This window comes from Dipodomys spectabilis, unplaced genomic scaffold (genome assembly GCF_019054845.1).
Source record: "Dipodomys spectabilis isolate Male_0828 unplaced genomic scaffold, ASM1905484v1 ptg000157l, whole genome shotgun sequence".
NCBI classification, from domain to species: Eukaryota; Metazoa; Chordata; class Mammalia; order Rodentia; family Heteromyidae; genus Dipodomys; species Dipodomys spectabilis.
This window is the reverse complement of record NW_024870834.1, coordinates 17,029,480-17,056,501: the sequence shown is the minus strand read 5'-3', so window position 1 is coordinate 17,056,501 and position 27,022 is coordinate 17,029,480. Positions and strand designations below refer to the sequence as shown.

At 47.1% G+C, this 27,022-nt stretch overlaps 1 protein-coding gene across 1 annotated transcript in view; it reads left to right on the top strand.

The window, feature by feature from the left end:
* Positions 1-27,022, top strand: part of Adck1 (aarF domain containing kinase 1) — a 93,436-nt gene that overhangs the window by 44,906 nt on the left and 21,508 nt on the right. The window contains exons 5-6 of the mRNA XM_042692799.1: positions 12,580-12,738; positions 24,491-24,649. Coding sequence (XP_042548733.1) covers positions 12,580-12,738; positions 24,491-24,649 — 318 coding nt within the window. The remainder of the gene's footprint in view (positions 1-12,579; positions 12,739-24,490; positions 24,650-27,022) is intronic.

Here is a 27,022-nt window from a genome sequence, read left to right as displayed (position 1 = left end):
GGGGCAGGCAGAGGCTAGAAAGGTGAGGTCTGCAACGCCCTGTGAAGAAGCTGGCTTGGTCTGTCTGCACAGCTGGCATGGGGGAACTACCTGCAAGACCAGCTGAATTTGTCTCATGGTCACCTAGGCAAGTGGGCAGGGTCATCAGGCCACATCAGGGAGGTGGAGAGGACTGACAGATTTGGAGACTGAATCAGCAGGACTGAAAGGTGGTTCAGAGAAAGGGGAGGAGGCATGACTGGTTCCCTGGGGTTCTGGCAGGGGCAGTGGGAGCCTCAGCACTGAGCCCAGCACTGGAAGGAGCGGAGGAGGGTGTCAGCAATTCATCCTGCTGTTCATCCGGGAAGAGGGCTATCTGCACAGTTGCCCCCTCTCTGTGGAGTAGAAGGGGCTCTGATTGTCAATGAGGGCTGACCTCTCATTGAAGTTCAGCACTGAGATACTGAACAGCCTAAAGTTCCCGATGCACACTCTTTCCCTTCAACCTGCACAGCAGGGTCGTAGATGTTTATATTGGAGACCTGATCCCACCATGGCCAGGAGAGCTTTGGTGGGTTTCCCTGTAGCTGAGTGTGTAGAAAGGGAGGGATTCTATGATTGGCCTCATGATAGTCATTGCTAGAGACATCATGTGACAAGTCTCTCATGGGTACCACAGCTGCTCTTCCTCCCTCCCTGTCTCCCCAATCTGGGGCAGCCAGGGGACTGTGGTTCCCTGTGAGACTGCAGGAGAACCTGGGCTCCGTAGGCAGGGCAGGGAGGAGTACCATCTGGTCAGCACTGGCCCAGAGGCTGGGATGGGACAGTCTTGACTAGTGGCCACCGGGGGACTGAGGCAAGCTTGTGAGGGGAAGAAGGTTGGTCCTTGGTGTTACCACCTCGCAGAGCAGACAAGAAAACCAGAGTATGTGTCTTTGGGCCCCACATTTTGGGGCTTACATTTGGCCTGTGTTCCTCTTATTTTGTTCCCCTTGCCCTGGGAAATATAGCAAAAGACTGAAAACTGTCTTATTGAAAGTATAAGCTAATGCTCCATAGCAGCTCTAAAGGGCCTATGTAAGAGTCCCATTACTGGCAGGTTATTGGGTCTCATGCGTGTAAATCCAGCTACGGGGGTGTTGGAGATCAGGAGGATTTTAGTTTGAGGCTAGCCCAGGCAAAAAGTTAAACCCCATTTTTACCAATTAAGCTAAGTATAGTGCTGTGCGCTTGTCACCCCAGCTATGTGGGAGATGTACATAGGGGGATCCCGGTCCAGGAAGGCCTGGGGGAAAATCTAAGACCTCAACAGTGGTAGATCACTTGCTAAACCTGACTTCCACCCAAAAAAAAAAAAAAAAAATCCCACTGTGTCTCTGACAAATGACTATAGTGTAGCGCTTTCACCAGCACACATTTACTATATGCCTGTTCTGTGGACCTGAAGTCCTAAAATTAGGATGCTGACTGAGATGCAATTCTTCTGGAGGCTCTGCCTGGCTTCTTAGAGGCTGCCTGAGTTCCTTGGCTTGTGTCCCCTTCCTCCTTATCAAAGTCAGCAGTCAGTCCCATTAAATCTCTTCCTCTCTGCCTGAGCCTCCACCTCTGCTTCTGTTATCATGTCTCCCTCTCTTGATTCTCTCCCCAGGATGAACGGGGCACCAAGGGGCTTTGATCCCTCATTCTGGACTTTGAGGATGGGAGCAGAGCTCAGGCTTATTTGCCGTGTGGCATTTTGCCACGTCTGGTGGCTGGGGAAGCCTCTTCTGGCCATGAATGGATCTGCTATGGGCGAGGGTGTGCTACTTCATTCTCCCTCTCCTGGTTTTGGTGTGTGGATGTCTGAAGGTGGTTGGAACAGACCTTTGGAGCTATCAGCCTTCACAGTTCATGAGCCTCCTAGGGTTAGCACAAACCTTTGGGGCCAGGCTTGCTCTCCAGTGGGTATGAGCTGTGTAAGGAGACCCCCATCTGATGGGGAATCGGGGAGGAGGGGAACCTAGGACTGAGGTCAGCCAGGACTCTAGTGTTGGAGATGCTGTGGGCTGGATTTCTGGCTCTTTCTTGTACTACGTGTCATTTCCTGCCTGTTCCTCTGCACTGGAAGGCTCTGTCTTCACTTCCTCAGCCACTTACCTGGTTCTTCAGGTGTCAATTCTTCTCACCTCCTCAGAGAGGCCCTCCCTGCCTGTTCATTCCCTGAACACTAGCTTTTATGGGACCAATTCTGTCTTCACAGCACCCACTAGAATTCGCCTTTGTACTTTATATTTGTGATGACTTAATCCCTCGGCCCACTTTAAGTTCCAGGAGTGACTCTCGGTGGGATGGTGGCTGCACCCAATTTGGACTCACTCCCTATTGAGTCTCTAGTAATGAGCACAATGCCTTGCACGTATTAATAACTCAGTTAAAAAAAAAGGAATGACCTTTAGTGAATGTGCTGTCCTCTATAAATTGGGGCAATAATAGCTACTCAGCTAAATGATGCAGGAATGCTCTGAAGGCACAAGTGTTATGCAAATACAAGGCATTTCCTGTGGTGGCACACTCAGTCCCTGAGGAGCAAAGCTACCCTGACATCCCCTTAGATGGACCAAGCTCAGGGTCAAGAGGAACTGCGGAAGGGCAGCTCAACTTCCCGATTCCTGGGCCTGTCTCTTGGAATGCCTCTTTCAGCCCTATGATGGGGCATTAGTCTTGGCCTTCCTGGGTACTCTCTGGGTCTGAGGGTGGATACCTGCTTCAGCTGGACCTGGGAGGGGATGTTGGTGGGTCCCTGGCTTTATTGCTTTCCACTGTCCAGGATCTCTGTTGCAGGCACGTCACCCTGTGAGGCTGTAGGAGTTATTAAGATGGGGAATGTTGAAATATTAGATTTATGACAGGCAATGGTGGATTATGAAGAATAATTTATCAAATGTCAGTGCCGCCTATAGCCTACAATTTGCAGGTTTGCTTAAACTGAGCACATCGGATTGGTCTTCCCCCTCCCCCACCACTAATGAATGACAGGTCTAATGGATGGCTTCCCAGGCTGGCCGGCCACACTGGGTGTTTGTCTTCTTGTTATTAACCATTATTATCACCCAAGTCCCCTAGCGTCCTTTCACCGCTGCTGTGGAGGAACTCCGCACCCTGGAGGCTTCCTCAGCTGTGTGGATGGAACCCTTGCTGCTTCTGGGAGGTGTCTCACCTCCCTAGATCAGCAAGGAGGCCCAGGTCCCCTCTCTGTGATGAGGAACGGAGAGGGCTAACCTCAACCCCAGTCATTCACTCAGCAGTTCTGACTGAGCGCAACAGTGAAGTGTAGGGACTTCAGATAGGTCCAGATATAATCCAAGCCAGGAAGTGTGATGCCGAGGAGGGAAGGGGGAGGCTGACCACATGCAAATGGGAGTGGGAGGGCAGCTGTGAGCACTTGTTCTTAAGGACATGAGTGCTCCAAGGAGAAAAAGATGAGCAGGGAAGGCAGACTTCCAAGCATGTGCAAAGACCCTGTGGTAGGCATGGGGGCTGAAAGAGGCCATCTGGTTAGGAGAGAGGGAGGAGTTGGGTCAAGAAGGTGGATTGGGTGAGACTTGCTGAGTTGTATTAAGGATTTCAGCCCCTGGAAGCTAGTTTAAGTAGAGAGAAATGACATGGTTAGTTTGGATTTGGAAAGGTCTCCATTGCTACATGCTACATGGAGGATGGATTGGAGATGGTAGGGATGTAAGTTGGTGGGCTAGTTGGGAAGTCCATGTAGCCTCTGGGTGGACGGACAAGGAGGCTGACACTGACAGAGGAGGAGAGGTGCCGACTATCCTGAGCCCTGCATTATACACTGGCCCCTTCATTGGAGGCACCCTGTGAGGCATCCTCTACTGTAGTTCCTGGGAGTCTGGAGTGGGTCTCGTGGTCCATCCTGAGGTTGTTTTTACAATAAGCATTTTCCATTGATGAGGAAATAGGAGCCAGGATTGGAGCCTGGGCAGTCTGTCCAGCGTCGGCATTAATGCACTCCTCTCTCCGGGTTTTACAACCTCTCAGGTTAAGCCTGCCCCAAGCTCATTGCTCCTCTACTTGTCAGGTGCTTGTCATCCTCCTGTAGGAGGAAATCAGCTTGGTCTGATCCCTGAATCCCTTATGGAACCAGGTGAGTGATCACCTTGCACCTAGAGGCTCTCCAGCAATGAGAAGACTTGAACGCTGGCCCACACTTCTCCTGGAACTTAGAAACAATTTTAAAAAAAAAAGTTCTGGGGCTGATCTCAGGTTCCCCTTTATTTTCTTTCTTGCTTGACCATAATAGCCATAGCTAATGGCTCTGCAGAACCGACAGTCTGATCCTTCAGAACCCCAGAAAGGAACAGAACACAAATGTTACAGAAGATGGGGTGTAAGTGTTCTCAAGCCGTTCTTCCCATTACTATTTTATTATAACAAATGGCTCTTAAGGGAAGCTGAGGGCGGAGCTACCCTGTCTTGAGGCAGGGCAGCTGTTGAGTGGAGAGGGAGAGAGACTTGGATGTCCTGTCCTCTGTGGTCTCCTTTGCCCTGCTCCTGAGAGTTGGCGAGAGTTGGTGTGGTCTTCCTGGAATTCTACCTTGCCAGGTGTTACAAGCCTTAAGGACTAGGTAGAGCAGCAATGTGAGGGGCATGGTCTGTGTTAGGTTTTTAAAAAGAGGTTGCTGAGTAAGAACTGCAGCAGCACGCACGTGGTATTCAGGTAAGGGGTAGGTTTATTCAGTAGACCTGCTAGGACCAGGCAAGGTTGGCACTCCACGTGGCTGAGAAAGGCCTGGCAATGAGAGAGAGCTGGGAAAGAGAGGAAAGAGCTAGAAAAGAGCAGAGAGAGGGGTAAGAACAGTAGCACTCACGTGGTATTCAGGTATTCAGAAGACCTGCTGGGACCAGGCAAGGTTGGCACTCCACGTGGCTGGGAAAGAGAGAGGAAAGAGCTAGAGCAGAGAGAGAGCAGAGAGAGCTAGAAAAGAAGAGCAAGAGCAAGCTCAAGAGCTAGAAACAAACAGAGAGAAAAAGAGAGCGTCTGGGCCTGGGCTAGCCCTTATCTAGGGTATGGGCGGGGAAAGGTGTGGCCACATCAAATTCAGATGTGACCTCAGCGGATGCAGATGTGACCTCTTCCAGGTGTCCCAGTTGCCTAGGTAACGCAGGTACTGGGTGGAGACTTTGCTGCGGGGAGGGTGGAGTCTGCTTGCCATCCAGGGGCGGACCTTACATTCCAGCCTTTTAATAATCATGAAATAGGGCGAGGATTCTCTCTGGCTACTTCCTGCTGACAAGGGGCGTCGACAATAGGGGTAAGAGGCTGGAATTTGGTCTCCTCCCAGAGAAGGCAGTGAGCAGCAGCTGTCCCTTGGTGGTGTGAGTCCTTAGGTGAAGTCTGGAGAAGTCTCATGAGCATTGAGGGGCTGGAAAAAAAATACTAGAGAACAAATAAATGGCAAGAGGAAGGACTTGAGCTGAAAATGTTGTTAGAAACGTCCCTAGCTACTTCTGGCATCAGGCGACTAGGTGGAGAAGTCAGGTGACAAAGGCAAGAATCTAAATTCCTGTCCAGTTAATAGGTACACAGGTATGGACACTAGATGGGCAGGTTTCTTACTTCTACTGACCTCCCGGCTCAGGTTAATTTTGAAAGGGCAGGCACAAAGTAGCTGATGTGACATTATCTCCTCTTACTCTTCTCCATGTTCCCTTGTTCCCCAGACTGGCTGAGTCTAGGTGCTCATTGCTGGGATGGCTTGTCCCAGTTGGTATTCAAGATTTGAACTCAAGGCCTGGGCACTGTCCCAGAGCACTTCTGCTCAAGGCTAGCACTGAAACACTTTGAGTTATAGTACCACTAGTATTTAAGGAGGTTTGAACTCAAGGCCTGGGCACTGTCCCTGAGCACTTCTGCTCAAGGCTAGCACTGAACCACTTTGAGTTATAGTACCACTTGCAGAGTTTAGCTGGGAGATGGAGTCTTAGGGATTTTTCAGCCTGGGCTGGCTTTGAACTGCAGTCTTTGCCTCAAAAGCCCTTTATTATTTCCAATTAAAGCAACAAGGAGATCAAGTAGAATAAGTAGAGCTTACCTGGTTCTTATCAAGAATTGACCAACAAATATTCTGCAATGACAAAACTCATTAGATGTGATGAGAATTTTAGCATAGGTATGCCCAGTATTTTAGTACCATGTAGTCAGTAGTAGAATACACAACACAGAACAAAAAAGGCAAAACTCAAAACCTAAAATTTTGACGTTTAGACATCTTTGCTAACAAAGCACATTAGATTGTTGGGCCTCAGTTACCAGGGCCTGTGAAAAGAGCAACTTGTTAGCAAGGCACCTTAGAATAGATGGAGTAGTAAGCTTGGTGGAAGGTTAAGGGTCAGATGGGGCCAAACCCTTAACCCACCACGTGGCCAAGATGGCGAATTCAAGATGGCGAATTTCTGAAAGAATGCAAAGAAAGCCTGAATAGATTAAGCCTATATTGGCTAGCCTTTGAGAGGGAACCTAGAGGGCGGTCCCTGGGACCCAGCCTGCGTCGCACTCTTCAAGGCACAAGCCAAAAAGTTGTAGAAAAAAAAGGGTAGAAACTTGCCCATGAATGGCAGAGAGCAAAGAGAGCCCGAAAGTAAACAGACTTCTGATCATTTACCATTGCAGTAGCAAAAACTGTACTTCTGAGAATGGCATAAAAATGAGGCTCTCTGGCTTTCCAGGGAGCGCAGGAGACATTTCAAAGGGGTTTCACGGCTCAGGTGTGATTCGTAGCACCCCATTAAATGAGTAGAGTCAGTCTGGTGAGTGAAGGAGAGCTGACCAGGCAGAAGCGGCGTCCCGACTTCCCCCAGAGCCCTCTAGAGAGAAATGGCCAAGCCCCCAAAACCAAGCGTCCTCGGCTTCAGAGGTGACCGGCCTTTCAGCTAAAGGCCGTAGGAGCTCTCTGGCGTGGCGCCACGTCTGGACAGAGACTGAGTAACAGAGAGCCGTAGAGTAGTTTCACTCACCAGAGTAGAGAAGTGGTGTGGACGTGAATGTGAAGGCAGCAATGGTATCGATGCGCTGATTCCGCCGCAGACAGACTGGTTCGCAAAAGGCCGTCAGAACTGTGGGTATTCCTCAGAGCAAAAAGGGAAGAACAAAAAGAGAAAAAAGAGGAAAAAAACAGAGAAATCCCAGCTATCCTGACTTTCAGCCTTTATCCGAGTCACGGCACCATTTATGTTAGGTTTTTAAAAAGAGGTTGCTGAGTAAGAACTGCAGCAGCACGCACGTGGTATTCAGGTAAGGGGTAGGTTTATTCAGTAGACCTGCTGGGACCAGGCAAGGTTGGCACTCCACGTGGCTGAGAAAGGCCTGGCAATGAGAGAGAGCTGGGAAAGAGAGGAAAGAGCTAGAAAAGAGCAGAGAGAGGGGTAAGAACAGTAGCACTCACGTGGTATTCAGGTATTCAGAAGACCTGCTGGGACCAGGCAAGGTTGGCACTCCACGTGGCTGGGAAAGAGAGAGGAAAGAGCTAGAGCAGAGAGAGAGCAGAGAGAGCTAGAAAAGAAGAGCAAGAGCAAGCTCAAGAGCTAGAAACAGAGAGAAAAAGAGTCTGGGCCTGGGCTAGCCCTTATCTAGGGTATGGGCGGGGAAAGGTGTGGCCACATCAAATTCAGATGTGACCTCAGCGGATGCAGATGTGACCTCTTCCAGTTGTCCCAGTTGCCTAGGTAACGCAGGTACTGGGTGGAGACTTTGCTGCCAGGAGGGTGGAGTCTGCTTGCCATCCAGGGGCGGACCTTACAGTCTGCAGTAGGCCTCTGTGAGGTCTCTGCAGTGCCAGAGAAACTGTCTTTTACATGGTTTCTATTGCACAGCAGGCCTGCTGTACGTATTTGTGGACTGGCTTGGGTGCAGGAACAGCACATTGGTTCCATATTGTGTATTAACTACTCCATTGGTGGTGGCTGTCTGAGCATCACATGGAGAGAGGTTGCAAGGCATCCCTGAGTTCAGCAGCAACCAACACAGGGATGGATCAGCCACATCTGGCTGGCATGGGTGCACTTCTGTATGTGTGTTACTTAGTTATGGCTGCATAACAAATGATCCCTAGAACTCAGTGGGTTAAAAACAAGAGCTATTTATGGGAGGCTCAGAATTTGGAAGTAGCTTACTGGATGGTTCTGCTTCAGTGTGTTAGGGTCACCCAGAGATGGGAACAATGGAATCATTTTAGATATAAAGACACACGAGAAAGGATTTATTAGGGGATTGGCTCATGTGATCAGGGAGGCTGAGGACTCCCATGGCAATCCATCTGTAGATGGAAGATTTTGGGATTATAGTAGTGGTTGTGTCTAGGGAAGAAAATGGTGGAATTTTCCATTCACAGCCGAAGGCCTGAGACGCTAAGGGATGGATAAGTCCTGGAGTCACAAGGCTGGAGAGCCTGTAGTTCTGATTTCCAGGTTATTGGATTTCCAGAGGCATGTGAGCCTGGAGTTCTGCTATCCAGGCATTAGATATCCTTGCTTCAGGAGGAGACAGGGAAGTCCTTTTTTTTTTTTTTCTTTCCCTGGAGCCCTGATAAAAAAATGGATGATACCTGCCTACATTCAGTCAACCTATGTAGAGGCCAATCTCCTCTGGAAAGACCTTTATACCCCGAAGTCATGCTTTACCTCTTCTCCAGGTGTTCCTTTATTCGGGTTAGGCTGGCAGCTAGCATTATGACTGTTCATGATATCTAATCTGAGGACCCACTGGGGGCTGGTGGGTTGGCTGCCTCTCCAGGGGGGTCCTTATGGGCTTGGGGTCTGGCTCCTTATCATGCAGACCTTGCCTGAATATCTTGTCTCCCCCAGAACAAAATGAAGTGGGGGGCACGGGGAGAACATTGCCATGTCTTCTCTCACTTAGTTACTTCCTACAGAAGGGACTTCTTGGGATGGGTCACAAATTCCTGTTCACATCCAAGGGGTGGGTGATAAAACTCTTCAAGGACAGATATATTTAAAACCTAGTGAGCCTCTTTTAAAACCACTACCTAGGCAATGAGGGTATACGTGTCACCTTTTGGCAGTCATAGTCAAATGTCATCTAGGAAAGGCCCAGGAATGACCCTGAAGAGGTGGGCTGCAAACCAGACTTGTTTGAGGTGTGGGAGGGAGGGCAGGAACTGAAGCCAATGAATATCAGCTGGTAGGGTGACAGGGTGTGAGTGTCGGGGTGGGGGGGGGGAGATGCAGGGTGCCCTGAGGCAGGTTTCCCTGGGAAACAGTGCACAGCAGATGTAGGATGTAAAGGCAGATGCAGGAGTTTTACATTTCTTCCTGGCTGGAGCTCTCCTGACTGCCTTAGGCAGGGGTAGGGAGAGCTGGTAAGGTTCATTTCCGCCACTACATTAGCGCAGCCAGACTTTCTCTGCCCATCGGCTCCAGTGGATGGCAGCTGGCACGCAGCCAGGCGTGGGGTGGATCAGCCCTAGACACCAGAGCCAGATGTTGTTTACTGCTAATACCATGGTAACCTGCCCTAGGTGGTCTGCCTCAGGTGCCCTGGGCAGTCTCCCTAGCTCTTAAGTGGAAACTGGCTGGCCTTGGTATCTGTGCTTGCACTTGCCTGCTTCAAGGCAGGCTCTGTCTTTCCTGGGAGCCTGGCAGTTCCTCATTTGTAAGATGTATCATCCATACGATGCTCAAATTTCTAAATCTAAAGTTAATCTGATGTGAACGAATGTGAGACTGACAATGACAGGCTGGACTATTTGTTACTAAGCCTTGATGGAAAGTCCATCCTCTCCTTGCCCAGTGACCGTGAGCAGCCCCAGGCTGGTGGGGCTGGCCAAGACACCCCTACCCATAATACTCCCCAGCTGTCATAGTATAGCCTGGCCAGGAGATCCTGACTCTGTCACATTGTATTGGGCCGAATGAGGACCCTGGCCAGTGCTTAGCTACTCACAGTGGCATTTTGGAAACATTACCCAGTAAACTGGCTTCCTGACTCTACAGGGCCGAGTTAGTGGAGAATCTCTGTCCCATGACTCAGTTATGTCCCTTGATCTCCAGCTTCCAGGAACCCCAAGCTGAAGGCAGATTGCTGAAGATTTAATGCCCCCTGGTCTGCTAGGACCACTCTCCTTGTTGTTCTTCTGTCCCCCTGATGTTTGTCTCCTTGTGAGAGAACACCTCACCTTTACACACACACACACACACACACACACACACACACACACACACACACAAAACCATCCAAGGCTAGAGAAATCTGGGTTGACGGTAATTAAAAAGCACATAAGTAGTCATTTTAAAATGCAGTTGTTTTACTTAATTGATTTTGCTTGCAGAGCCAGAGAGAGAAGAAGAAACAAGGAAGCAAGCCTTCGAAAGGGAGACAAGTTTCTGGGAGTGGCTGGAGGCAGCTGAGGGCCCTACTTGAATCTAATTACTGCAAATGCTGCAGTTTTGTTTTTTTTCTTCTGCTAATGGTTTTCTGCTGAAAGGGGGGCAGGCAAGGCCTCACTGATTGGAGGGGGTAGCATTTGTTTCAGCTACATTGGAGGGGGAATAATTCTGCTTGTGGGACAGGGTCTATTTTTCTTTACTATCTATCAGCATAAAGTATTTCCACAGCACACTTTGAAATCAGCTTCCATTTAGACATACTTTATTCATATTTAATTACAGGCTGCAATACTGATCTTTAATTACCTTTTTTATAAGCTAGCTAGGAACATCCACTAGCAATCAATTAAGGTGTGTGCGTGCACGTGCCCGTGCGTGCATTCATGCACGTGTGCTTGTTTGTGTGCGCACAGAAGGGTGTTGGGGGTAGGAATTGCTTCCATCTAGAAAGGGAAAGGATGATTGCAGGCATGCTGGGGCAGTGGTATGGGGTTCTGTCTGGCTGGTGCCCTGTGCTGAGAGAGGGGTGCAGCCTCCTCTCCCCTGCCTTCTTTGCTTCCACTAGTGAAACTGGAAATGTGGTCAGATCCTCCCAGCTGGGCCTGGTTTGGGGTACTGAGTTGGCAGCTGGACTTGGTTGGTATCTTGGAGGCATCCTCAATCCCCTAGTGTGGTGGGAAATTGTGTGTGGTCCCTTCCTGCCCCTGGAGCACGTGGCAGCGAGGCTTCCTCTCATCCCAGCGATTAGGATCTGCTTGCCTCAGCCCTTTCCTCCTTCCACTTCCCCGTGGGGTGCTCTTGGCAGCTGTTCTTGTCACACAGCCCTTGCAATGCCATGTCACTCTCTAGGTGCAATGACTCCGCAGTGTTCCTGCAATGACATGAGGTTGAAGGTTGGTTATCCTCCTTGAACAGTGAGCTGATGTTCCCAGGGCTAGATAGAGGCTGGGGGTGACCCCAAGTTCCTTCTGCTGAAGGAAGATTGGGCCATTCTAGCTGCCGGGGCAGGGAGAGGGGTCAGGCCCACCGTTCTGCTCCAGAAACACTCTCCTTGTTGTTCTCGTGGAACCACCAGGTCTCCCCAGGGATGGTGTGGAGCTCACTGTGTAATGGCTGGGAACAGGGCTGAAGCTCTTCCTTCTGTCCCAGAAAAAGAAAGGAAACTGGGTGGAACCTGCTTACGCACATACGCTATCTTTCTCTCTCTTACATTTGTGCTATATTAGAGCTTCAGGAAATGGAAAGGATTTGAATTTCAGTCTTAGCCATCATTGAGAAATGTTTCTATCTGACAGAATATTCACATGTGGATCACTTGGTTGTCACCACTTTTCTCTAAAGAAAATTAGTGTGGCACTTGAAAGAGAGAAGAAAAGAAAGAATGACAGAGAAGGAGGGAGGAATGAAAGAGGAGGAGAGGGATAAAGGAAGGGAGGGAGGGAGGAAAAAGAGAGGGAGGAAGAAAAGAAAGGAGAAGGAAGAACAGAGAAGGAAGAGGAGGAAGGAAGGGAAGAAGAAAGGGAAAGGAAGGAAGGAAGAATGGAGGCAAGGATGGAATAGTGAAGTTTACTTTCCACCTCATAGAGAAACCGAGGCACATAATGGACAGGAGATCTGTTTGAGACCGCCTTTGGAAGGCATTATAGGTGACTGGCCAGCAGTCTTGGAGTCTCTACCAGTGTGGCCAGGCCAGGAATAGCCTCAGGAAGTCATATTGAGGGTTTACTCAGGACAAGAGGTGGAGGTTGAGTCTAGAGCCTCTGGCTCAGGCCTCCTGAGCTTGCCCTGTCAGTAGAAGTGGAGTTTCTACCATCTGAGTGTATTACAGGCCTCTGTGGGCCTCAGTTCAGTTAGCTTTTAATTATCTATATGTGAGAGCCCAGAAGACTCAATGGTGGATAATTAAGTGGTTAGATGATGCAGTTCTGAATGTTTTAGATTGCACTGCGTTGGCCTTTTATGGAGGTGCCCAGTGCCCCCTGTGCATGTGGTACAATGTGCCCTCCATGTGTCTTCTGCCCCACCCCTTCATATGCCTGGAGTGAGTAGCAGAGAGGCTGGCCAAGGCGCTAGGTTGCCGTACAAATGATAAAGGAGAACATCTGTTATGGGACATCAGTCCGCTCTGGCGCATCTTTCTGAGCCCTTCTCACTGAATTGGTGCATCATCTTCTCAGTTATTCTGCCCTCTCTCCATCTCGACAGATCCACGACTTGTTCCTGAGCTTCGATGACACCCCTCTGGGGGCAGCCTCCCTGGCCCAGGTCCACAAGGCAGTGCTGCGTGATGGTCGGACAGTCGCCGTGAAGGTCCAGCACCCAAAGGTGCAGTCTCAGAGCTCAAAGGACATTCTCCTGATGGAGGTGGGCACTCCCTTTGCTCCTTCCTTTTCCCTCAATCTCTATATCTCTGGGGTCCCGGTGGCCCAACTCACTGGCTGAAGCTGGCAGGCAGAATGTGGTCTTTGAGCAGCAGGCTGGGGGCTAACTGGAGACCTTGACTGGGCAGCGTCATGAGAACTTTGACCAAACCATAAAGTGGGTCAGTGATTGGTTTTGATTTACCTCCAAGGTCCTCTGAGATGGTTTCAGAACATGCTGAACTGTTGGTAAGGGGATGGGGCAGGGAAGGGTGGAAATGAGATGAACCAAGGTGGTATCCTTGGGGGCAGAAAACGTTCCATGATGATTTGTTAAATTGCAACAAAACAAGCATGTATAGAGAGTCACACCATTTAGAAATATTTATTTCGATTGTATAGCTGATGTATGTTTTCGATGAACAAACTTAACCTGCCTTGTGATGGATCTGGGAAAAGCCCCAGAGGCCCTAGTGTACCTCTAGATTTTTCTTTCATTTTTACATTTTTTTTAAACTTTTCACATTTTTTTTTTTAAGTTTTATTGTAAAGGTGATATACAGAGAGGTTATAGTTGTACAAGTCAGGTAATGAGGATATTTCCTTTTGAACAGTGTCACCCTCTCCCTCATTTTCTCTCAGTTTCCCCCACCTAACTGGCCTCTAGTTTCATGTGTAGACTAAAGGAACAAGAAGGAGCCATTCTTGTTAGAGCAGTAGCCAGCACCCCTCCCCCCATGCCTGCCCTGCATGCACAGGGAGGTGACCAAATGATTCAACCTGGCACCATGTCTTTCTCCTTCCTTTTCTTCCTCCCCGTCTGTTCCCTTACTTTACTGTGGATTCTTAGCTTATTGTCTAGTCACTAAACACATGGATTGAGATCTCTCCTGCACTGTGTTCTAAGTAATGAGTGAGCAGTGTCATCATCTTGAGAGGAGTGAGAAGACAGGTGTATAAACAAACACAGAGTGAGTAGGGGTGTGAGCTCTGGCAAAGGGGGTTACAAAGGGCTCTGGAACCCTGTGCTTGGTTGCATAGGGCCATCCAGAGGAGTTTCATGGGGGAGGGGAGTCTGAGTGAATTCCTAGGGAGCCCATGGGCTGGGCAAGGACAGTCCAAAGAAGGTAGGTAGGATGACCAAGGAACCCGATTCCAGGCTGAGGCTTAGAATCCATACAGCCCTCTGTATCTGTGGGACAGAGCAGATCTGATTTCCTCCTGTAGTCAGTGGGGAACTATTTAAGAATTTTAATCAGGGGACTGTCATGATCAGATGTGCATTAGAAATACAAATCTGTTGGCAGTCTGGAGGATGTATTGGAAAGCAGAAAGCCTGTAGCCAGGAGACTAATTGAGGGGCTGCTGCATTGGTCTGAGAGAGAAATAATGATGTGAAGCAAGGCAGTGTAATGGGGTAGAGGAAAAGGATGGGCTCAAGGGGGTAAACTTATCAGACTCGTGACCAGCTTTTCGTGGGGGAAGGGAGAAGGACTAGTGTGAATGAGGCAGAGGAGAGGGCAGTCCATTTAGGTTTCTGACTTCAGTGATGGAATTTGGATGCCCTGAACCATGTGTATCAGCCAGTATCTAGTCAAAGGGAGAAGAAATTGCTCTGAGTATCTCAAACAGAGGGAATTTGGAACAAAAAATGAAGTGTACAAGGGATGGAATTAGAGAGACCCCCCCAAATGGGATGTTGAGATAGCTCACCAACAGCAGGAAGCCACCGCCATTCTCATGGTGGAGGAGGTGAGAAGGACAGGTGGTTTTCTGGATCCGCGCGTGGTGGGCGCGGGGTCTGTGGTGGGGGCTATGTCTGTGGTGGGTCTGCCCAGTGGAGCAAGTTGGAGCCACACCTCTGGTATTTGTGGTAGAAGGTCTTTCCTTTTTCAAGTCCCCCATATTCCATCGGTGTCATCCATTGGGCCAAACCTATCCAGAAGCAAGTTAGCAGAGGAGCCTGGGAAGTGTAGTGTCTTATCAGGGGATGGAGACTGATCTCAGAGCAGAGTGAAATGAGTGATAGAGAAGCCATGGGTTAAGATACTTCTGTGGGTGGTTTTGGATAGACACATTCTTGTTGGTCTGGAGTTTGGGTAAGAATACACATTCAGGAGTTAAGTGCAGAGATACTCACGGTGGCTGAATCTAGGGGTGTGTTGAGGTCACTTAGAGAAGGTGTGTACACCACCTTGCTTCACATTTTTATTCCTCTCTCAGGCCAATGTAGCAGCCTCTTAGTCTCCTGGCTATAAGTTTTCTGCTTCCTAAATACATCCTTCAGACTGCCAACAGATTTGTATTTCTAATGCACATCTGATCATGACAGTCCCCTGACTACTGGAGGTTAAAAATAAAAGAGGGGGCAGCAAACGAGACATGAGGAGCATCATTTGGGGTGTGAGATAAGGAGTAGGAGTTTCTGAAGGAGTTGGAGGAGGTGTGGTCAGAGATTGGAAGACCTGGGATTGAGCAAAGCTGATACCTTTGATGAAGAGTAGATGTACCTTTGAGAATGAGTGTCAGTCATTCTGTCCTACATAGAGAACTATCTTGAAACTTGAAACTAACTTGAAACTATCTTGAAACTATCTTGAATTATCTTGGTTTAAAACAACAATCAGGAGTTTTGCTGGTGAGTCTGCACTGATTAGGACTGGTTAGGACTTGGTAGAGAGAGTACAGACCCAGACGGGGTAGTTTCATGGGGCTGGAGGATATACTTCTAAAGTGGCTCACTGACATGGCTGGCAGATTGGTTCTGGCTGTGGACTAGGGCCTTAGCTCTTCTCCATGTGGCTCTTTGGGTTTCCTTACAATATGGTGGCTAGGTTCTAACAGCAAGTGTTCCCAGACAACCAGGAAGGAAGTACCACCTTATAGTTTTGTGACCTGGCTTTGGAAGTTATATGTAATTCTTCCTTAGTTTGGGGGCTGAAGCTGACTACCTTTTGATAGGTAAACCACAAGATGTTATGGTTCGACTTTGTCCTCCAGGTTCGTGTGTTGAATGCCTGGTCCCTAGCTGGTGGGGCTACTTTGGGAGGTGATGGAAACCTTAGGAGGTTAGCCTAATAGGAAGGTGGTCACTGAGGGTGTGTTTTTCAAGCATATACCCAGTTCACAGTTCCCTCTCTGCCAAGAGGTAAACCGCCTCTTCTTCCACATGTTCCTGGCACCATGATAAACTGCTTTACCAAGGACTGTGGACTAAATCTCTGAGACTCTTATCCAAATAAATAATTCTTCCCTTTAAGTTGTTTATGTCAGGTATTTTTGTCACAGTGATGAGAAAGTAGCTAATATACCAGGTTCTAGAAGCATACTGGAATGACAGTTCTGTTATAACCATGTTGGAAAATAGAGCTTTCCAGAATCACTCAACATTTGTAAAGTGGGAGATGAAACCAGGTGGGTGATGAAAAGGATATTTTGGGTTTGGTAATTTAGAGTTGTTAGGAAGAGCAGTTACAGGGAGTGAAGGAGGATTGAGACCCAAGCAAGGACGTGGGAACACAATGTAGAATTCTCTTGGGTAATGTTGAGCTGTGCAAGATTGGGAGACATAGCAGAGCATAGGCTTAAGTGTCAGGGAGACTCGAGCAGGCTTAGCAGACGGGGAGGGCACCGGAGACTCAGTAGAGGGACGTAATTGCTAGATAAGTCCAGGAGAAGAACCGAGAGACTGGACATGACAGACTCAGTGGAGACCTCCTTCGATGAGCCTTTGTTCTTGAGGAAGGCAATAAGGCTGAGCACAGATGAGTGTTGTGGGGCAGAAGGAGAGGAGGGGAAGTGGGCAGTGGAGTATGTACCAGCCTGATAGCCTCTATTTTTTTCCTCTGAAGTAGGAGGCAAGATCATCTGCTGAGAATGGGAGGGAGGAGGTGGCCCTGGAGGCCCGAGGGGGTGAAGGTTTGGAATAGCTGCTGTGAGTGTTGCAGAAGGAAATGACCGGATGAGGGGACGGGAATTGCTGTATAGCACTGGACGCACCTGGAAACCTGAGTATCTACAGAACTGGTTGGTTTGTAGAAGGACCATCGCTAAGGGCGAACTGGGTTGTCAGGAGGATTCCTAGGTTTCCTGATCACAGGAACCTGCCTGCCCAGCTGTGCGCCAGGGCCCCTGTGTCATTTTTCTCTGTGCAGAGGCTTGTTGGCTCCCTAAATAATGGTGGCCATAAGGTCAACAGGAGTAAAAAAAAAAGGTCTGACATCTTCCTTCCAGAAATAAATGCCATATGCTGTCCGCAGGAAGCATGCCTGGCTTGTGGCTTGCACCTTAATACTTGAGCCATGACTCCAAACCAGCTTTTTGCTGGTTATTTTGGAGATTGAGTTTCACAGTTTTTTTCTTTTTTCTTCTGTTGGGCCTGGCTTTGAATCTTGCTCCTCTGGGTCTCAGCCTCCTGAGTAGTTAGGATCACAGGTGTAGAGCATGGGTACCAGGCTTCAGTGAGATGTTTGAGTGTGAGGAGGTGGGGGCAGGGGACTATTGGTTGTACTAGTTAGGATGCTTTCAGTCCTAAGAATCTGGAACTGCAACAAGAAGTGGAATAGATAGAACCACTCCATATTATTTCTTGGGTGGAAATGTCTGGAAACGCGTGCTTCCTTATGGTTTGTAAGGACCTATGTACTCCTCCTGGGCCCCAAAGAGTTGCATAATTCCTGGTGACATCCAGATGGCAAAGAGGACCTTTTTTTTTTTTTTTGTCCATCATGAGGCTTGAACTCAGGGCCTGAGCGCTGTCCCTCAGCCTTGTTGCTCAAGGCTAGTGCTGTAACATTTGGAGCCACAGTGCCACTTCTGGTTTTCTGGTGGTTGACTGGAGATAAATCTCTCATGGACTTTCCTTCTTGGGCTGGCTTTGAACTGCAATTCTCAGATCTCAGCCTTCTGAGTAGCTGGGATTACAGGTATGAGCCACCGGTGCCTGGCAGAGGGCCTGTTTTTTTTTGTTTTTGTTTTTTGGTTCTCCTCTACCACCCCCCCCCCCTTGTATTCCTATAAAAAATAAGTTCTCTATTGGGGAAGGGAAGGGAAATAACAAAATGCTGAAACAAGGATATAGGCTGACCCATTGCAATGAGATGTACAAGACACTATGTAGAAAACGAACTTTACAACTTGGGGAGGGGGAGGGGGAGTTGGAGAGGTTAAAAAAAAAAGAAGTTATCTAATTTGTAGATGTTTGGATAATGACAAATATTTGGAAAACTGGACTATTCTGGGCTCCAAGAATAAAGCAATAAACCAACCAACCACACAAGCAAAAAGGGAATTTTCTTCATTTCTTACTGTCTAGAAGTAATACCACACCTACACTGTCTTGGCAACAGGAACAAGACCACCTTGATTAGCTTAGGCAGTCATGACTCATCTTCTTAGCTAAGGCCTGCCTTCCTGGACACACACAAAACAGTAGTTAGGATAGCTAGGAAGCTGGGGGAGATGCTTGGGATCGTCTCCTGGGAACAGGGACAGTTTGTGATAGACTGGAATGACAAGGGGAAGCTGCCTCTCAGTGCATGATGTCCAATGAATCGGGTGATGTTGGTGACTTTGCACAAAAGAGAAAGACACAGCCAAGGATGTATTTCAGCTTTGTCATTATCACCTGATACTGTTTCTTTAGCAGTTGGGGCAACCTCTACTTCTGGATGCATGGCCAGTGACTCTTATTGATTTGTGGGTCTGCCCAGAGCCAGACTAATTGGGCCCCGAGATTGGAGCAGTGATTCAGCAGGAAGGGGCGAGGGTGACAAGGCGACTTGCTTTGCAGGAGTTTATTCCATGTCTCTGCCATTGCCACTGGCAGGACTAAGATGGGCTGTGAGCTGTGGGTAAGACTAACCTCAGGTCTCATGCTCCCACCTTGAGTCACTCCCAGGTATCTCTTGAGCTTTTGAAATCAAGGATGAATACTCCGTGCTCTGTGACCCTGCTAAAGAATGAAGTCATGGCTAAGTACCATGCCTTCAACCTAACCACTGGTTCCAGAGGTTCTCTGTTGCATTGGGTAAGCTCTGGCTTGCATGCCCAAATCCAGCCCACCACTTGGTGTCACCAGGACCCTCCCAAAAGTCTCTAAAAATAAAGCCTGGTGACAGTCATGTTGTTTACTTTTTCCTTGAGCAGCATTTGCAGTGCATGCTGTCTGTCATTTTGTTCCCCTTCTAAATGTGCTGATTGAACAGTGGGTGGCTAGGTAATGCTTATGTTGGCATAGAATTCAACGGCTGATTTTAGTTTTTCAACTGTGTATATATAAATATGCAGAGACATAAGCCATCCCATGGAAACTTCTCTTCACCCTGTAATTCTTTTTTCCTAAAATGTGTATACTTTAATAACTTATCAGAACAAAGATAAAAACCCTGTGAATGGCAAGCTATTTACATAACCCTGAATTGATTTTCGATCCTTGTCGAACATCCATTTTTACCAGTTCAGATCAGTGTAGGCATTCTATTTAGTGAGCTGCTTTTCCACGGAACATTATTTCTTTTATAGTCTATAATAACTTGATAACAGTGACTTCCATTGCAGCTGCATTTTACAATGTGCACAGCCCTTTCTCTGCCTTATCTTAGCTCCCTATTGTATTTCCCACACTGTATTGTGGGAGGGAATGCTACATAAAGAAAGAATAAGAAAAGCCTGTGTTGGATTCTGTTTTGACAATTCCAGACTCTGGCTTCAGTTCCTGGAACCTGCCTGTTTCCTTCTCTATGAAATGGTGACAGAGGATTAAATAAGTATGTAAGTCAAGTATCTCAACACAGTGCCTGGCACACTGTAGGTGCTCAACAATGACCATTCTCTTTTCTTAAAATTATAAATTGCTTTCACTAGGGAGTGTGTGTGTGTGTGTGTGTGTGTGTGTGTGTGTGTGTGTGTGTGTGTGTGTGTGTATGCTAGTACTGTATATAACTTAAGTTTTTTCTTCTGGTTGTGAGGATTGAACTCAGGACTTGGGTGCTATCTTTGAACCTCTCTGTGCTCAAGACTAGCACTCTGCCACTTGAGCCACAGTGCCACTTCTAGTTTTTGAGTGTTAATTGGAGATAGAGTCTCACAAGGACTTTTCTGCCTCGGCTGGCTTTGAACTACAATCCTTGCATCTCAGCCTCTTGAGTAGCTAGGACTACAGGCATGAGCCACCAGCACCTGACCCTTAGTTTTGTTTTTTGTTTGTTTGTTTGTTTTTCACTCAAGTCTAGCACTTTACCACTTAAGCCACAGCTCTACTTCTGGCATTTTGGGGGTTAACTGGAGATGAGAGTCTCAGACACATAGCTGCCTGTGCTGGCTTCAAACCATTATCCTCAGATCTCAGCCTCCTGAGTAGTCAGAATTATAGATGTAAGCCACTAGTGCCTAGTATGTGGTCAGCTTTAAAATTTCTGTGTGACCTTCCATTTTCTCTTATTTCTTATATTGCAATTGATTTTTTTTCTGTTTGTGAGCCAATTACTTTATAGGAAAACAGTTTCATTACTTTATCTTGAAGAGGGTATTAATTATTGAATATACCTTGATTGATTCATTAATTTTCAAATTCAGTAGAGAATTCTCAATTGTTCTGAAACTGGTTCCCCCCCACAAAATTCAGAGGTAACCCCTCTTCCTACCCCAGTCTCAGAAACAAATCTGTTTTTGATAACACAAATGTGAGCATGCCATTGTCTCGGAGAAGTCAGGCCCTTTGAAGTATTCATGTGTTTATTTAACTTATTCCCTCATTCATTCAGGTGGGTATTCAATAAATATCTGTGGAGTGTGGAGGATGTGCTAGGCTCTGGTGAAGGCATTGGCAGTTGGAAGGATTTTATGGGGAAGATCCATTTGGGGAGAAAAATAAAAAAAGGCACACTGATAACACCTGTTTTATTTTAGCTGATTGCATCTGTTGTCAGAAAGAAACCAAGACGGATGTACTTAGGATAGGCTCTTAAGAAGGAAACAGAATGAAAAGTGGAAGGTGAAATGAAGGAGTTTTTCTTACTCTTTTCAGCCAAGAAAAATCTAAACCTCTTGGACCAGATGACCATGACCTTGACCTTCTTCTCCAGCTATTGACTGGCAAAGATGTTGGTGAATCCTCTGAATCAGGTGTAAAACTCTATGTTTATCCCTGCCATCAAGCTTTCAAACTGGCCACCTCCCCTAGGGAGATGCTGGCTTGCCCTCAATGTTAAGAACCACAGACATCCATTGAAACAAGCCACTCATTTTTAAGGACAACGGCCCCTTTTCCATGGTTTTGCTTTCCATTTACAATAGTCAGCGACAGTCAGCACAGCACAAAGATTATTTTGAGAAAGAAAGAGATCCCATTCACACAACTTTTATTACAGTTATAAATATTCTATTGAATTAGCTATCTTTGTTAATCTCTTACCGTGACTAATTACGAAAAAAATATGTCTTTCTGTACCAAAAACATAGTATCTATAGTGTCAGTTTCAGGCTTCTATTTGGGTTTTTGGCATCCTTCAAATGTCTTCTCCCCTGGTAGGAGGAAATTTTGCAACCACAAAGTGACTTGACATCCGTAGAATGCTTTGTGTGTGTGTGCATGTGTGTGTGTGTGTGTGTGTGTGTGTGGTACTGGGGTTTGAACTCAGGGACTTGAATTGCTAGGCAGGTACTCTGCATGTGTGTGTGTGTGTGTGTGTGTGTGTGGTACTGGGGTTTGAACTCAGGGACTTGAATTGCTAGGCAGGTACTCTGCCACTTGAGACATGCCTCCAGCACTTTCTGCTTTCTGCTTTCGTTATTTTTGGATAGGGTCTCACACTTTTGCCCAAGCAGGCTTTGAACAGAGCTCTTCTGGAGAAGCTGAGATTACTGGCATGAGCCACTGTGCCTAGCCCACAGAAATGCTTTAGAATCCAATTTCATGAGTGCTGGAAAGTTTCTTGGGTTATGAATTAGTTTACTAATTAGTTGATAGCAATAAATATTAATCCATAAAACCTAAGACTGTGTTTTATGATTAATGGTATGAGATATTAATAGCAACCCATAGTATTAATAACGACTAATTACATAATTGATTAGCCACTGAAAAATCTTTAAAATGCCTTCCTGTGCTGTTTGGATATTAATGATAGTTAAAAATTTCACAAGCAGCAATGGCCACACAAGAACCAAAGATCCCTCCCAGGTATCGATGTGTCTAGGCTGTGGGTAGCTCACTGTGCACACTCAAGTTTGGGCAAGGAAACTGTGTACAGTAAAATACTGATTAAGCAAATGAAACTGCCCTGACTCCTTTCTTTACCCTTCTTGGTCAAGGACCCCTGGGATCTAGAGAAAAATGCTTTAGAGCTTTTCTTGCCTGCACTCAAAGCCTAGAAAGAGGAATTCGGGTGCCTTCAATGACCTGCTTACCCTTTATCTAGGCCTGAGTGAGTCACTTCTGGTTCCTGTGTGCCTGCTCCACCCCTGCCTTGGTGGCAGCCCAGGGCCATTTGGGGACACCCTGCGAGACACGATGATGCCTGGAGACTACTGTGTTCAGGTGTCTGGCTCTGATGTACGTGGCCCTGGCCTCATTGCTGCCACTTTTCCTTCTTGTTTCATGTGACACCAACAGAAACAAAACAAAATGAAACTGACTGGTAGAAGGTTACAGGTCTAGCCTGCAAGAGACTGGACAAAGACTGAAAAGAAATTAGACAACAGCCTAAGGTAATTAAAAGGGTTTTGTTGGAAACTGACCATAATAACCCTGCATTATGATTCTTTCAGAATGGCATCTGGTATATCACCAGGGTTTAAAGACAAAGCAACACATACTTTGAGATTAATAGCCTTGCTTCAGTTATTCTTCAATCTCAGATTTCTAACTCAGCATGCATTATCACAGACCAATACAGAAGCACAGGACCAGGCTCTGAGTTGATGCTTAGCATATCCTTGTGACAAGACTGGAAAAGGAAGGTCTTTTTTCTTTTTGTTGGTCATAGGGCTTGAACTCTGGGCCTAGTTGCTGTCTCTGAGCTCTTCAGCTCAAGGTGATTACTCTCCCAATTGAGCCACAGCACCACTTATGGTTTTCTGGTGGTTCATTGGAGATAAGAGTCTCATGGACTTTCCTGCTCAGGCTGGCTTTGAACTGCCATCCTCAGATCTCAGCCCCCTGAATAGCTAGGATTACAGGCATGAGCCACTGGTTCCCGTCAGGGAAGGTCTTTTGATCTCCACAGGCCAATGGTTTTTTAGTTCTTGCTCTAGTTAGGGGCTAGTGTTCTGGGAGAATCTGGACTGTGATAGGGACAGGCACACTGGATGGTCAGACTTGGCTGTGAACACCACAGAGAGCTTCATGCAGGAGGACTGTCTTGTGTGTGTCCCTCCTGGAATCTTAGCATACCTCTATTGTTCCTCAAGTCACCCTCGCTCTCCCCAGGGCCTGCATCTGAGAACTTGTGAGACCATCTGAAAATGAGGGCCCTGATGTAGGAACCGTGGCACTGAGCTCCTGCCCCTGGAGGGCCCTGCACATCTCACTAAGCTCTTGTTCTCTGATATTTAATTCACAATACTAAGCCAACACCCAAATAGCTGCCAGATAAGTCTTTTAAAACTTCCCTTTACCAAGAATCCACTGCTCAAGAATCCACAGTGGTCCCCAGGTGCCTAAAACCTGAGGTTTTCTTTTAAGCTCACAATTCTTTATTTCTTGGTCCATGTGGCTTGTCCAGCTTGCTCATTCTCTTATTCCAATTCCTACTTATTATTGTTATTGTGCTGTGGATTGAACCTAGGACTTTGTACCTGCTAGGCAAGTACTTTACCATTTGTTTTTGCTTTGTTTTTGCTGTTACTTTTGCCTAGGTTGGTCTTGAACTCTCAATCCTCCTGCCTCCACCTCCCAAATAGCTGGTATTGCCAAGTCTGGCAAAAGATTTTTTTTTTTAGGATATTGAAGTGTCTTTATTAAAATTTCAATATGGGAAAAAAGACTGCTGAGTTTAAAATATAGTTTACAGTGTTGGACAATCTGCTTTCACCTCGGCATTGCCCTTACGCTTTCAAAGATTTTCTTTTGTACAGATTGTGTGGAAAATAATGCAGGTGGAGTATCCCTTATTTGAAATGCTTGGGACCCGTTTTTGGGCTTCAGAATTTTGCCTACGCATAATAAGCTACCTTGGGGATGTTACACACGTGTCACAACACACAATTTATTTGTATTCCGTATGTACTTGACTCACATATCCTAAAGGGAATTCTATACAAAGTCAGCTCTAGGATTTCCACTTGTAGTGTCATGTCAGCATTCAGAAAGTTTCAGATTTCTGATATCAGATTTTTAAAAGATTACTTTATATTCTGGGAGCAGCAACAGCACAGGTCAGGGGAGGTCTCATGAATTTGAACTTTGGAGTTGAGGAGATCCAAGTGGAATTCTGGTTGTATACTTCCCTGCTGGGAAAACTTGGGAAAGTCACACAAACCTGCAGAGCCCCAGTTTCCTTGCTTATAAAATGAGATGAATACCCACCCACCTTTCATAGGTGTTGGGAGGCTTAAGTGGAATACTAAATGCTTAGTGGTCATCAAGGTCACCACTGGGGGGAGCTGGCCTATCATGACCTTGGACCTGGTGTGGACTGCAGAGATGGAAGCCACTCTGCCACTTTTACTCAAGGGCAGATCCTAGAAAGCAGCAGACAATGTACTTCCATTACTGGGCACTGCAGGCTGACTGTTGGGGTGTTGGTGGATTTCAGGTGCTTGTTCTGGCTGTGAAGCAGCTATTCCCAGAGTTCGAGTTTATGTGGTTGGTGGATGAAGCCAAGAAAAACCTGCCTTTGGAGCTGGACTTCCTCAACGAGGGGAAGAATGCTGAGAAAGTGGCCCAAATGCTCAAGCACTTCGACTTCTTAAAGGTAGTGGGGGCAGAGCCAGTGGGGGGGGGGGGGGTCATTATGGTGGTGTGGGGTAGTCTCACTCTGAATCTCACTGCTTTTAGAACGTATGTCAGGACATCTCCTTCCTGAATTTTCTTATTGAGGATGATGGTTTGTCACTGGGGATACATCTTATGCAATTTCCAAAGAGCTACCTAGTGTGATCATTAACCTGCCAAGTCAGTTGAGCAGATGTTTATTACATAATCTATGACTGCAAGACACGAAGTACTACTCAAGGACTATGCACAGAAGATAGGTGGTGGTGGTGGTGATGATGGTGATGATGATGATGATAGCTAACACCATTCTTGCCCTGTTCCCACCACATACATATTACATTGGCTCATTGAATATAGTTAGTTCTTCTATAACACAGTACGCACTCCTAGAAATGATCACAGTGCAGAAGAACTGTACAACACAAACCACAAGGCTTGTGGGAGAAATGGGTGTAAGGGATACAACCCTGAGAACTTCACGCAAAAAAGATGATAGGAACTGATAGGAGGAGCTGCAGAGTTTTACACAATACACAGGATCTCTGCCTGTGACCATAGGCATCACAGGGCTGCGGCTTGGCGCTTGGTGGAGCAGGGTCATCTGACATGGAGGAGGACATTGTAATACAGGTGTGGTGTCTCATCCACCCAGGATGCTGTTGTGGGTGTGTTGCATGTTCTCATGTGGCACAGTTCAGCACAATGCAGTCTTCTTTCTTCTCAGTGTTTCTAGTAGGCAGCAGCACACAGAAGCAAGTGAAAAAGTTGTATTATGATCCAGGCATTTCTTAATGTACCAATCCACTGGAATAAATTTATTTCCTAAATGAGGGCTACAGCCAAGGCATCCTACATCCTAGAAGATGGTGACTGTGGAAAAACATTATCAGATGGTACAGTCAAAGCCACAGGTGCCCCCCGGAGGTTCTATCAGAAGTGCTTTGAGGACTTAGGAGCCATTCATGGCCATCAGGGCGAGGAAGACTGAGGAGCTGGCCTTTGAAGACTGTAATCATGTCCCACAAGGCACACAGAGTTAGAATATGTGAGATGGGTACCAGCACCCTTGTTCTTCCCACGTGGTTTTCCTTGGTGGAGTTGGTATCCATTTTCCAGGCATTCCTTTGATCATGAGAGCACATTCTTGGTGGTGTACACAGAGCTCATCTTTACCTCTGGAAGAGACCAACTCTTTCTCTTCTCAAGAGACCAGAAGAAGGCAGAGAGTGGGGGAATGGACATGGAGCCCTTTGAAACTCTGGTGCTAGTTCCGGAGAGAACAGCCAGGTAGCCATCTTCTTTGGGAGAGAAGTAAAAACGTCTCTGGGAAAGGCCCTCTAGCTCTGAAGTGTTGATGTGGCTTTTGAAGGCATCATGAGACGTGGAGCTGCTGTTTCTATTTCTGCTATGCAGATTAGAGAGAATGTGTCTGTACTAACCACCTGAGAATTCAGAAGCCTGGATCATGGGGAGAACAGCTGCAAGGATTGTTTTGAATGTTACTTGTGTGTCAGGTGCTAGTACATTGAACACAGTGCATGTACCAGGAGGGCAAATCCTTCCAACAGCCATCATCCCATTTCACAGATGAGTCTTTGAGTAGAGATGCCTGGGTTGTAACCTTTGCTTCTTGACTCCAACTCTGGTACTCACCTCTGGGGTTTCTGATGCCTTTTACCTGGTAGGGGTGCCCCTCAGTGCCAAAACCATGAGCCAGACAAACAGAACTAGCTCTTCTGTTTCCATAGAAACAGCCAAATCATCCCCTGTGTATGGCCAAACTAGCAATAGCCAGAACAAGACATGCTATAATAACAATAATAATAATAACTAGCAATAGCCAGACCAAGACATGCTATAATAACAATAATAATAACAACAATAACAACAACAGCACCAACACAAATTTTTGAAATGAGGATGCTAAACAGGTAAATAATTAATGTACCAATTCGACCTGCTTCCTCTAAAACCCACACACCACTCCTAAGACGGGGGTGGATGGAAAGCTCTCGAGTAATTAATTTTGCCTAAACACATCACAAGTGGGAAGCGAATTTTGTGCTGTGAACCCAGTTCAGCTCTTAAAACCGGAGATAGATTGCTTTAGCATGCTGGCACCCCATCACAACATCTGTGCGTAATTAAGCCTCAGCAAAGAGTTTTCCTCTCGGTGTGTGAGGAGGCCTCTTCCATTGCTTCTGTGGGGCTTAATAACCTGGCCCTGTGCAATCAATTTCTGAGTTTCAGACAGTGTTGAATGTGAATGCAGGAAGGCCACAGGGCAGCCGGGCTGGATGGGCGGGACCCGGGCGATTGTGGATCTGGCAGCAGGGTGTGTGTGTGTGTG